The 13,131-nt window shown below is 36.8% G+C and overlaps 1 protein-coding gene across 2 annotated transcripts in view; it reads right to left on the minus strand.

Annotated features, from left to right (window-relative positions):
• The window catches only part of SESTD1 (SEC14 and spectrin domain containing 1), a 91,640-nt gene that overhangs the window by 40,499 nt on the left and 38,010 nt on the right, over positions 1–13,131 (minus strand). For both annotated transcript variants that reach the window (XM_074338707.2, XM_074338702.2), the window contains 2 exons: positions 10,779–10,869; positions 6,301–6,414 (listed from right to left, as the gene is read on the minus strand). In XM_074338707.2, coding sequence (XP_074194808.2) covers positions 6,301–6,414; positions 10,779–10,869 — 205 coding nt within the window. The remainder of the gene's footprint in view (positions 1–6,300; positions 6,415–10,778; positions 10,870–13,131) is intronic.

Raw genomic sequence — 13,131 nt, forward strand, 5'->3', positions numbered from 1 at the left:
AATATAAGACCCGGTATTATATTATATTATACCAGGTCCTATATTATATTAAAATAAGGTCGGGTCTTATATTAATTTTTGCTCCAAAAGAAGCATTAGAGCTGATGGTTCGGCTAGGTCTTATTTTGGGGGAAACACGGTAAAATAAATATTAGAATAAAAGAACACAGAAAATGGTTTTCTCTTAGTGAACAACTTGTCACAGAGGGCTTTATTTTATCCTCTAGCTCCAAAGCAACTTTCTTTAGACTAGTTCTTACTGCCAGGTGTGATGTTAAACATTCAACAATAAGTGGAGTTAAGCCATAGAAATCATTTAATTTGCCACCAACTCCTTTGGGGATGAAGGCAGATACTTCCACACTAGAAAGATTAAATACAATCAGAATCAGATTTCAGGGAGGGGCTTTTCCTTTCTCCAAAAAAGTCTAGCAATCTATTAAGTAGATATATACTAACAGTAAGAGATATGTATTTATTCTATGAAGAAATAAACTACTTGCTAAATCGACCATCAATTCACATCTGAAAAGAGAACATTTCCAGAGCACTCGCTCCTGAAAAGATGACTGAATAGAACACGTAATGAAAGAAAACATAATAAATGGTCTTTCTGTTCTTCTATTGTGGCTTATTTGGCACACTATTTAAACGCTGAAAAAAATATCTCTTGAAAAATCCTTCTATCACGTCCCTCATACTATAACTTAACTTTTAATGATATGCTATTCATTTGTTCAACAATCATTATTTAGTGGAAATTAAATTTACTTGTTAGAAGTAATTATTTATTAGAAGCTATGTGTTCTGGTGCTAAGAATATGAACATAAATAAGGTTCTACACAGGAAATGAGCTTTTTGTTTTTGCCATATTCCCAAGACAGGTGTGCAATGCTTTCATAAAAAGAAGTTTTCTGGTTTGTTTCTCAAGCCTTTGTTGAAAATAAATCTACATGCTATTGCCCCTTTGGTCATAACAGCTCAGCGTGCCAAAGGCTTTACTAGAATATCCCCAAATGATTGCCCTATTCCTTTTCTAGGGTAAACACCATTATATTAATAATTGGGAGGATACTGAGCTAGGAACCAATCATTGCAGGTTTATGCCCTATCTCTGCCACAAATTCACTGACCTTATAAAAGTCGACCTAAAGGGATTCACTCCTGGCTTATTTCCCCAATATGACAAAAAAAGGCAACTTAAGTTATCAATAATGTTGCTTTCAGTTCTAAGAGGATATAATTCTGATGAGTTATAATCCCATACATTTAATATGGGCCATTTTCTCTGACTATCTTGCCCAATGAAGAGCACATGTCACTTCCCACCCACTCTAGTTAATCTCACTATATACACATGCACACACACCTTTCTATGTCGTCTGGCTCTTAAATACATAAAATTATTGCCAACAGATATAAAGTGAGATAAACCAAAGGGAGAATTTGCAGTTACTCAGTTATATGTCGCAGAGTTTATATGCATTTGAATAATTTCTCTTAACAGCTATTTGTCCTAAAATTAAGTTAAATGTAAATAGTACAGTCACTCTCTTTTATGACACAAAATATATTTAAGAGTATACTACAAAAAGGAAGAAAATAATCACTTTTGCCAAGTCTTTTCAAAGGAAATAAACACCATGAAATTTTCTTAATAAGGAAGTCCTACATAAACATTATCTTTTCCTTTATTTTATATACATTAGCGAGGTTAAGACAAATGACTAAACCACAATGTTTCATGAAATAGCTCATACCATTATTTAACAAGTTTGAAGAGAAAGATATTTACCATATGGCCTTTAATCAAAACATTCATGAAGTTTTTCTTTAATATGGAATCGAAGTTATAGAAAAGACTCGAAACTTGTTTCTCCCTTACTCCCACTCTTCCATCTGTAACTAGAACAGGAATCCTTCCCTAATAAAGTATTCTCAAAGAACCCAACACTGAGACTTTCACTCTATACACACTCAGATGTTTTACTTTTCATTTTACTTATGTTAAGAACATGTGTGCAAGATTTGGAACTAAAATGCCTTTGTATGTCTTTGCGTGCTCAGTATAGATTCATATGTGTGTATGTGTTTATACACATACGATTTCAATGTGTATGTCTGCTTGTACCTGTTGGGGAATATTTTTCTAGGGGAAAATAACTTTCTGCAAAACTGGAAAGAAGAATAGATTGAGACAGACGTGTTACTGACAGATGAACACGGAAGCAATCTTTGGTCCCGGATCCTAACATTAATATGTCCTCAGAAAAAGAACAGGACCCAATACAGTAATAAGAAGAGATAAGAGAAAAAAACAATTTAGAATGGTGGGTGGTTATCATCACCAGTAAACAACACTTTTACTCTCATGAATTATAAAGAATGAGAAGGTAGAGATCCTTTTATCAGTCTTCCAATTTGAGGAAAAGACTATTGCCAATAGAACTTCAATTTTATCCTGTCACTAGGTATAGACTATAGATACTATTATCTAACCAGCAAAATCTATCAAAACCACGAGGTAAAATGTTGCTGAAGGACAGAAAGTACTTGAATATCTGAGTTGCTAAAAAGGGAACTGAACAGATAAGTATCTATTTGAGAGACAGGAAGGATACATGAAGAAATATTTAGGTGAGAAATGAGAGATGAATATTCATAGCTGGTGAAAAACATTAGAGAAGTGATCAGGAGGAACGCCATCTAGAAGAAACATTTAGAAAGGATGACGCGCAAGAATGTGAAACCATGTGGGAACCGGGTGTCACTCAAATGACTGTTAGGTGTTTATGTGATGAACATGCAGGCAGCTGGTAATAAATCTTTGTTATAGATAATTCTCTAAGGTAAAACATGATACTCTTCCTTACAGATACACCGTACTCACAACAAAGATATTAATACTTTTTAAAATATTTAGAATATATCCGAAACACAGGCTTCATTACAACAGCCCAAATGATCCCAAATAACACCAAGGAAAATCGTTTTTAATTAAACAGGCATCTATGTTGAATATAATTTTTATAAATATATATATATATATATATATATATATATATATATATATATATATATGTATGTATAGATATATATCATTTAATGGCTGGTGCTGAACTGCCTTTTAAAGTTGAGTGTGTTTGGGGGCATATTAGCCAGCATTTGAAATTATGCTCATCTTATTAGGACATTAGGCTTTTAGTAAGTGCCTACTGCTTATTTACTTGGGAAAATATTCTAGCTGAATCTCTTCAATGTCTAAAAGCAATTATATTGATACAAGAAGCTTTAACTCTTGAGTTTTAAAACATCAACATACGACATCAGCTCAATGCAGATAGGAATTCTCTGTCTTCTATTTTATCCTCCAAGATGCAAGGCATTACCTCACTATTAATTCACACAGCACAAGACCCCACGAGGCATAGCATTTCTGAGAAGATAAGATGCCTGTGCTTATGCAGACTATGACAAGCTCCTCACAAAAGGCATCTTCTGCCCTACTCAGTGTTCATAACTGCGTTTCTGAACCCCTAGCTCCTGTTCACTTTGCATTCTCTCAGAGCAGTATTTCCTGCAGGCCCCTGGCACGACCAGCTGACCTCCCTGACTGAAGCACTCACCATGGCAGCACGCAGACCTCCTGCTTTTAGCTTTTCCTTTCTTCCCTCACTCCACTTCTGTTTCTCTTCCTTGAAATGCATTTCCCATTCATGGTCAGGGTAACACCTTTCTTGATGTAATCTACTGACCAGAGCTGCCTTCTTTAACTACACGCTGGAATATACCTTTCTACCATGTCTATATCAAGTCAGGTCAACCAATGACAAAAGCTGCAACATAAAAGTGAAAAACAAAGCAAAACATTGGGCTTCTGCTTAGCATGTAAAAGCTGGAAAGCATATTACTCCAACTCTTACAACAACAAAATAGTGCACATTCATCTAAAACATTCATCTAAAACATCACAACTTTTCTTGAATCCATCAGAGAGTTAAGTTCACAGGAAAACCAATTAACCTGAAATCTAAGGAAAGACCAGCACCTTCAAGGACAGATGGAGCTGGAGCACTTGCTTACCTGGGGAAAATGCCAGACACGATACAAGCCAGGAAAGAACTCAGCTGAAATTTTTAATGAATTGCTGAAGGCCAAATGTAGGCTAGTGTGAAAGTTATAGAACCCCTGGGAGGTGCAGACACAAGAATTCAAACTCACTTGCAGGCGCTTCTCCACAGACCTCCAGGGGACTCAAGGAAAGATTGGGGGTAGCTACGCAGGATAAGAAATTCTGAAATAGCCTCTCTCAGTGTACAGGCCTGGGGGAAGGGAGCAGCAGCCACTACCGGAAAGGACGAAGCTGACGCACAGCCCAGATTCTTCAACTCTATCTCCCTAAGAGAACAAAAACCTTCAGGTGCTGAGGGAAAGATGGCCAACTCTGATGACCTTAGAGCACAAGTAAAGCCCCAATGCAAGGGAAGGCAAAGCCCCACAGGAAGGGAAAAGAAGAGTCCTCAATCCTAGGGTGCGCAGGAATATATTATGGGCCCAGATTATCACAGGCCTTCTGAAGCTGGGGAAGGGACGACATCACTAAGAAGGCCCCAGCCCCTGGAATCACAATCACAGAACCTGCCTAAGACTGAAGCTCAGTCAGAACAGAGAATGTCACTGACAAACTCTGAGGAACAAGTAAACAGCAGTTTACTGCTGAGGGAGAGTCAACAATACAAAGGCAGGCCTTCTCTGAGGCACAGATGCAAAGCAAAGACCTACAGCTGGGGGTGGGACACATAAAAACAAGCACCTCTGGCAAACCAGCCCGCACCTTCAACACAAAGTAACCAGAGGAATGTGAAGCCTGTGGTGCACTGAGGAAAATGATAGCAACAACAAAAGCCAAAGCCAACTCAACTTCTGGCTAGACTACCCAACCCTTCCCCTTCCTCACTAAAAGCCTCGCAAAAGACAAGATGGGCCCATTTGCAGACACAAATATGATTTACCTCAGTCTCTACTGTCCTAAACTAGATGTCCGACATCCAAAAAAAAAATAACAAGGCATACAAAAAGCAAGGAAGAAAATAACCCACTGTGGTACATCTACACAATGGAATACTGATACTCAGCAATAAGGAAGAACTACCAGTACACGTAACAACATGGATGAATCTCAGATGCAAATGCAGGTATGAAGAAAGCCAAATTAAAAACGCAACATACTTTTCCATTGCATTTATATGACACTCAGGAAAAGGCAAAATTTTAAGAACAGAAAATAGATGAGTGGTTGTCAGAGGCTAAAGATGAAAGAAGTTGACTACAAAGGAGCACATGGGAATTTTTGTAGTGATGAGGTATTTCCTGATTTCTTGACTGTTTGTGAGAACTCTCAGAACTGTACACTAAAATGGATGAATTTTATTGCATGTAAATTACAGCTTAACTTTTTTAAGTGAAGAAACAAATACCACACATTTTTAAAAGACATTTCAAGCTACCTCATTTGAGAATTAACTAGGCCTTCTTAAATCGTTCTACCTAAGACACCTTAGTGAGCTTTCCTCCAAACCAAAAATACACTGATGCTAACTTTATTGAAAATAAAAATGATTTACAGTATGGGCAAGGTCCAAAATGAGTCTTAATTGTCTGACTCTTGTAAGTATTCCAAGAGTCTATATTTCTACAGGGAAAGGGTTAGACTTTGTACCCTGTAATGCTTCCACACTTATTTAACCAATACAAAGTTTAGTATCTTTCTAATCCCCTGCTGGGAAGCTGGGATTAATAGATTGTGGAAGGAAAAACATGGCAGAATTGTTTAAATTTATATTCCATCTTAGGCCTTCTTTCTGATCTACCGTAAGAGGTACTTTCACGCAAGAAAAGTGAGAGAGAAAGAGTAATGTCAATAGGAAAGGATGGAAAATGGTGTTCACGTATCAAAACCAAACCAGATAATAAAAAATAATCATGATATAACATATAAAATATGCTCTGACTTCAATTTCAAAATGTCTAGGATTTGCTAGTATTAGTTATGTGTCCTCTTGGTAATGCAATAAAAATTTCTTGAATAAAAAGTTTCTACTTATTCAAAGGAGTTAACAAAGAATCATAATTCACCCAACAAGTATCTGACTGCCGACTATACACTAATCATTGCTTAGGCACTGATTAAGCATTGCTTTAGTATCCAAAGCTGAACAAAATAATACCAGCAAAATGCTATTTTTAAAGATATAGCACACTTCTGTTTTTTCGTTTTGTTTTTAGTAGAGTATATTTACCTCAAAGCCAAGTCTATCCTTTTCTTTCCAAAAACAAAAATGTGTTACTTTCTTATCCCAGAATTCATCTGGCTTCACCACACAAACTAGGGACACCTCGGCAGGAACAACATTCTATAAAATACAGAAAAATAATTACAAATTATACATTCGCAATGAATAATTTATTAAAGTTATAAATTACTAGATATTCATGATTAGGCTGAGTAATTAAGAGACCTATGGAAAAGAATTAAAATAATAAAATAGAAGAAATACTCCAAACCTCAAAATGTACATGGCAATAAAGAAATACTTAAAAGACAAGGTGATTCAGAAAAGATTTCAAGTAATCAATGCAATACAGACAGTAGATGTGAATTATTTTTGTTTTACTAAATCTCTCTAACAGGAATATATATAAACTGAGACAATTTTTAGTGGAATAATTATTAAATTTGGTTTTTCTGATATGAAGAAAAAATTTTTCTAACACAATCATCTTGGAGAAATTCTTCAAATAATGTAAAATCAATTCTCTCACAAAATAAGTTTCTTGTTGGCCATTACACAAAGAAGCCAAGATTCTGCATAATTACTAACTTGAAAAAGGGGACAAAGAGAATCTTTGACAAATACAATTTCACATTTACTAGACATGGTTATTCATAGTATCTAAAGAATGGAAATTAACATTTATTGTGTTAATAAATAGTCCATGCATATTTTACAGGAAGCCCCTTAATCCATCTTTATTATATATTTTCAGTGTGCCCATTTCTAGTACTTGTATTGCTAATATTCCAAACTAGTCCGCCTTTTGAAATACCCTCTTAACAGTCCTTCCTGTTTCGTATTTTCCCACGCTCAGAATAAAGTTCAACCCCTTACCAAGGCCTAAATGAAGGCCCTCCAAGTAAATGTGAGATCGTATTTGTCACAGATTAGTTTTGTCCCCTCTGAGCTCACTCCTCTACACAGCTATGCTGACTGTCTTGCTGCTCTTGGGACGGAACAAGTCTGTTCCCACCTTAGGACTTTGTCCTTGATGTTTCCTCTGTCTGGAATATTCTTTGCCCTATACTAAGAGTGCTCGCTCAGTTTATTAGGATTCTACTCAAATACTCCCTCTTCTAATAATAACGAATACCACCCTGTCTAATAATAACTAATTATATATTAGACTGGTGCAAAAGTAATTGTGGTTAAAAAGTTAAAAACAATTGCAAAAACCGCAAGTACTTTTGCACCAACCTAATAATTATAATAATTATTATTAGAGAAAAATAGAAAACTGTTCTATTCCAACATGTCATTGGGCATGTCACAAATCTAGTGCCCTCTGCAATGACTGGGCTGTGAACAAGGTAAGCAAAATAAATTCAACAGTATCAAAAGCTTTATCAAAGGGGCTGGCAGTTTAGGGTAGATTGAGGTTTATTTATACATTATTATGAAAGACTATTATTTCAAAATCATTAAATACGAAAGCTGTGCAAAACAAAAGAAACCAAACCACCCATTTTAGAGAATATTAGTTACAGGCAGAGCCAGCATTAAACTCTGGGCTCCCAAACAACTGGTACCAGCACCTTTTGAAATAAAAGGAGTGAATGACTTTGTAAGTAGAAACTGTTTGACTAGGAGTAAACAACAGGCCATTGCAACTTCTGAAAATGTTATTAATAAATCCAAAAGTTGTTAAAATACCTATCAGAAAAGAAATCGCAAGAGGGGATTAAACCATCCATTGATTGTTCTTCAAAACTGCCACTGATCAAAGTCCAGTTCAAACAGCAAGTCCCAAACAGCTCATCTGTGACACAGTTGAATGACAGGATGAAAGGAAGAACACAAGGTCATAATTAATGGATTTCTCACCTAATAGTTATTTTAACAACTTTTACAGAGAAGAGTTAATCTCTGGGGTTTGGAATATAAATTGCCAGGAACATGTTAGACAGAAAAAGGTATTATGGGACACCAATCTGTGCTCCCTTAAAAATTGATCCTCTGGAGACTATGTCCTTTTCAACCCAAAGGAGTGATTCTAACGATGAAGGTTTAGGCTACACAGTTAAGAATGAGGTAATGGGTAGATAATTTGGGGACCACCTTACATACATCCCACTAGTGAAAAATATACACTTTGTAAGGATAAAGCCAATACCTGGGGCTTAGGCTGCACTAAGTTCCAATCATGGCTCTTTCCCACATTCACTAGGAGAACGTGGCTAAGTTATTTAAAATCCTTGAGCCTCAGTCAACTTTTGGGGATAACAGAACCTGCTTCCCAAGGTTGTGAGGATAAAATTAAATGAGATAATTAATACAGCAAGCTTAGCACAGTAGTACAGTGTTTCCCCGAAAATAAGATCTAGCCGGACAATCAGCTCTAATGAATCTTTTGGAGCAAAAATATAAGACCCGGTATTATATTATTGTATTATATTATATTATAGTATATTAATTATATTATATTATACCCCGCCTTATATTATAGTAAAATAAGACTTCATCTTATATTAATTTTTTCTCCAAAAGACGCATTAGAGTTGATTGTCCATCTAGGTCTTATTTTCAGGAAACACAGTAGAACCCTATGAAGCATTAAAACTAAAAAATAGGTTACCAGTTCCCACCTGCTGAATCCCTTTTTCTAATTACCCAAATAAAGGATATGACATTCAGAGTCATTCTCCTTAGTTATCACTTAAAATTTTTAATTATATTTGTTTCCACAAAATCCTGAAACAGCTACCAATTATTTCCCAATCCATTTAAAATTCTTGATCTTTCTTTCAATGTCACTGACATTTACCTAACTGAATGTTCACTATTCCATGTAACTGACAACTTTTACTTCCCCCAAACTGGCCTGCCATCAACTCCCTTCAGGGTATTTGCTTCTTTTTTGAGCTATCACTAATCAGTTTCCCTGCCAGAATGCCCTTTTCACTTTCTTTCATTTAAATGATATCATTTCTTTTACTTAACCCACTTAACTTTTATCTTCTCTAAGAGCCCTTCTGAGGAAACCCAGATAAATGAGAGTAATCTGACCCCTTTTAATCACTTAAAATGTTTTATTTTTCCACTTCAGATCACAATATCCTCAATACCCTTATAATACCATGTTTCCCTGAAAATAAGACTGGGTCTTATATTAATTTTTGCTCCAAAAGACATATTAGGGCTTATGTTCAGGGGATGTCATCCTGAAAAATCATGCTAGGGTTTATTTACCAGTTAGGTCTTATTTTCAGGGAAACACGGTATGTCAACAAATGTTTACTAAGCGACTACTACATGAGGGATTAGGTAAACATTCTGTGAGGAACACAAGAAGATATAAAGCACAAGACTAGAATTGGATCAGGGACTGTGTAATTGCAACTGTTTATTAAATGCTAACTTGTGAGCTGCTAAAGTCCCCAGGGTCGCAGCTGTTAAGTAATTACTTCTGGATTAGAAATAGAAATAAATAATAATAAGACCATGTTGAGTCCTGGTGCTTTGGGGAAGGAAGAGAGGGACAGAAAAGAGAGACCTAGCAAAACCGCCTGAGAAGCTTTTTCAAACTAGACGTACCCAGTCCTACTCCCCAGCGGAGTGGGGATGATACAGATACTACAGCCCACAAAAGCTCCCAGGTGGGTCTGATAAAGTCTGCCCTCACATTTTTAGACTCACTGGCCTACTTGCTTAAATTACTTAAGCATGACACATTATTTTCCATCATTTACAAACCTTTAAAATAGGGCTGAAATGTATTTTACTACTCAAAATCAAACCTACAAGAGTTGAACTAGGGCAGCTGGATAACTCAGTTGGTTAGAGCACAAGCTCTGAGCAACAGGACTGCCGGTTCGATTGCCACATAGGCCAGTGAGCTGCGCCCTCCACAACTAGAGTGAAGACAATGAGCTGCCACTGAGCTCCAGGGCGGCCGGATGGTTCAGTTGGTTAGGAGCGCGTACTCTCAACAATAAGGTTGCTGATTTGACTCCCGCAAGGGATGGTGGGCTGTGACCCCTGCAACTAAGATTAAACACGGCACCTTGAGCTGATCTGCCAAGGGGCAGCCGGATGGCTCAGTTGGTTAGCGCCCGGGCTCTCAACAAGGTTGCCAGTTTGACTCCCTCATGGGATGGTGGGCTGCGCCCCCTGCAATTAGATGGAAAATGGCAACTGGACTTGGAGCTGAGCTGTGCCCTCCACAACTAAGATTGAAAGGACAACAACTTGACTTGGAGCTGATGGGTCTTGGGGAAAAAAACACACTGTTCCCTAATAAAGTCCTGTTCCCCTTCCCCAATAAAATCTTAAAAAAAAAAAAAAAAAAGAGTTGAATTAATGCATCAGTCCATCAGTGAGCTGTGCATTTCAGAGCTCAGTCATTGCTGATAAGTTTGGGTACAAATAAATGAAATACATTTGCCATTGTCACCTCTTCTGTTGCTGTAAAGTGATTTCATGATAATCAAAAATAAAATTACCTGTAGCATTAAGACTACTGTTTTCACCACATTCCACTGTGATTTTCTGCCATCCACAATCACGGTAAATCCTCTAGCCTTACACTTTTCACTGAAACGAAACAAAACTATAAATATTAAAACAATCTTCATATTTCGTTCCTCATAAACCTAAATAGAGTTTACATCTTAATCATATATGACGCAGCATTAATCTCACTTGGTTTGTTTTACACCGTCAATAAATAAAATTCTTCAGAGTATCCTTTCAGTTTTTTCAAGCTATTTACTTTTCTCATTTCAAAAAGTATTGGGAATTTACAAGCTAATTTGGCAAAAAAATTACTCTAAAAGCATGGAAGTCACTGCCTTAAAAAGAGAAGAAATCAAAGCAACATTCAAAGAGTCTCACTAGCCTCTCAATCTCTTCATCTGTAAAATGGGATCACAGTGAAGTAGGTAACTAATGACTGCCAAGTGCGTGCATACTTCCCATCTCTTCTTTCTGCCAGAAGTATACGCTTAAAGTTTGTAAAGTAATAGTGTGAAACAGGTAGAAAATAAAGTAAGCTATTATTAAACCACTGGAAATGGGCTTCTTAAGGTTCTTGTGGGGGAAATGTAATGAAATGAGGTAGCATTTTGTGCATGTAATAATTCACCACTTGAATATACCATGTCTGACCCACCTCTGCTCTCATTTCTGCGTTCTCAGTCACTTGACCAGTAAAATATTATCTTGAGTATTAGAAAATGCTATATATTATTGCTATATATTATATTCAATTATTCAAGTATTGACTCAACAGCTTAGTAAAATGCAACAACTACATGAACAAACTCCATCCTAAAGACCAAAATTACATAGCTTTAGTATTATTATTGTTTTACTTATCAAATCAACTTGCTGCAAGGCTCTCACCTGCCTTCCCTCCACAGTGGAAAAAACTACAGCTCTACCGGGCAAGGATTTGGTACTGAAACCTCTCCTCACTCAAGGTTCTCCCAATTGCATAAGAAAGGTAAACAGCAGATCCTTTCCTGAGATTTAAATCCAACAGTCTAGGGGATTTTACCAACTCTCCCTTACTCCCCCCAAGAATTCACATGGGCCTCAAGAGAGTTCTTGAAGAAGTGACGTCCAATTCTATTGAAAAACAGTAAGGTCACAAGAATGAGGACGATTTAGAAGAACAGGTTAAAGATTTAGAAGAACAGGCACCTCTGTAGGCATGGACAAAAACTGAGCTTCCAGAAAAAAGAGAAAAGTATTCAAGAGGTGAGGCAAATTGTATCATACGTACATATAAAAAACTTGCACACAATGTTCACAGAAGCAAAATTCACAATAGCCAAAAGTAGAAATAACCAAATGTCCATCAGCTGATAAATGGAAAAACAAAATGTGGTAATTCGTACAATGGGATATTACTCAACCATAAAAAATAAAATACTGATGCATGTCAACAATATGGATAAACCATGAAAATATTATGCTAAGTGAACGGAGCCAGACATAAAAGCCCACATATGGTATGATTAGTGGCTACCATGCGCTGGAAGAAGGGGAGAATGGGAAATGACTGCTAACGAGTATAGGGTTTCTTTTTGGTCTGATGAAAATGTTCTGGAATTAAAGATAGTGTGATAGTTGCACAGCCTTGTGAATATACTGAAAACTACTAAACTGTACACTTTTAAAGGTGATGTTTATGGTATATGAATTATAGCTCAAAAAATTTTTGAAGTATTCTATTTTTGCATTACAAAATAAAGGACCCACTAAGTATTCTCTGGGGGAAAAAAGTGAGGGATACAATGAGCACTTCTGGATTAGCAACAGCACGTAAAGACTTGTTGGGGGAAGTAAATCTGACATCTAATTGCGGAATGGGGGACCAGGTAAGGAGGAAATTCCTGGAGTTCCCAACCGAGACATTAGGAAGACCCCTATGACTCAGGAGAACACAAGCTCAAGACGGACCAGCCCAGACAGGGTAACTGGCTGCTGAATCGTCTTCAGAAAAGGGGCCACAACTCAGGGACTTCCAATGCATCATGGGAATTTGCAGGAGGAAGAGCTAAAACACAGTGCTGCCCAGTGGGGGCCTTCCCTGGCTGGGACCAGAGCCAAGAAAAATATGCCATCCCCGTAACTTGGTATTTCCTTGTCACTGGCATCTGCATGTCTGAGGTACAGGTTACACAACCATTTCGTTCAAGTTTTACAAAAACAAAGCATTTATATTTCAAAGCACACTCTAAATAAATCTGTATATTAAGACAAAGAAAGTAATGAAGCTTGCAAATACTATCTGCAGTGATCTTTAGGGCTATAAAATACTCTAAATTTATCTTTTAGGGTACTTAAAAA

The sequence above is a fragment of the Rhinolophus sinicus genome, chromosome 17, assembly GCF_057876585.1.
Source record: "Rhinolophus sinicus isolate RSI-liver-muscle chromosome 17, RSI-T2T, whole genome shotgun sequence".
Lineage (NCBI taxonomy): Eukaryota > Metazoa > Chordata > Mammalia > Chiroptera > Rhinolophidae > Rhinolophus > Rhinolophus sinicus.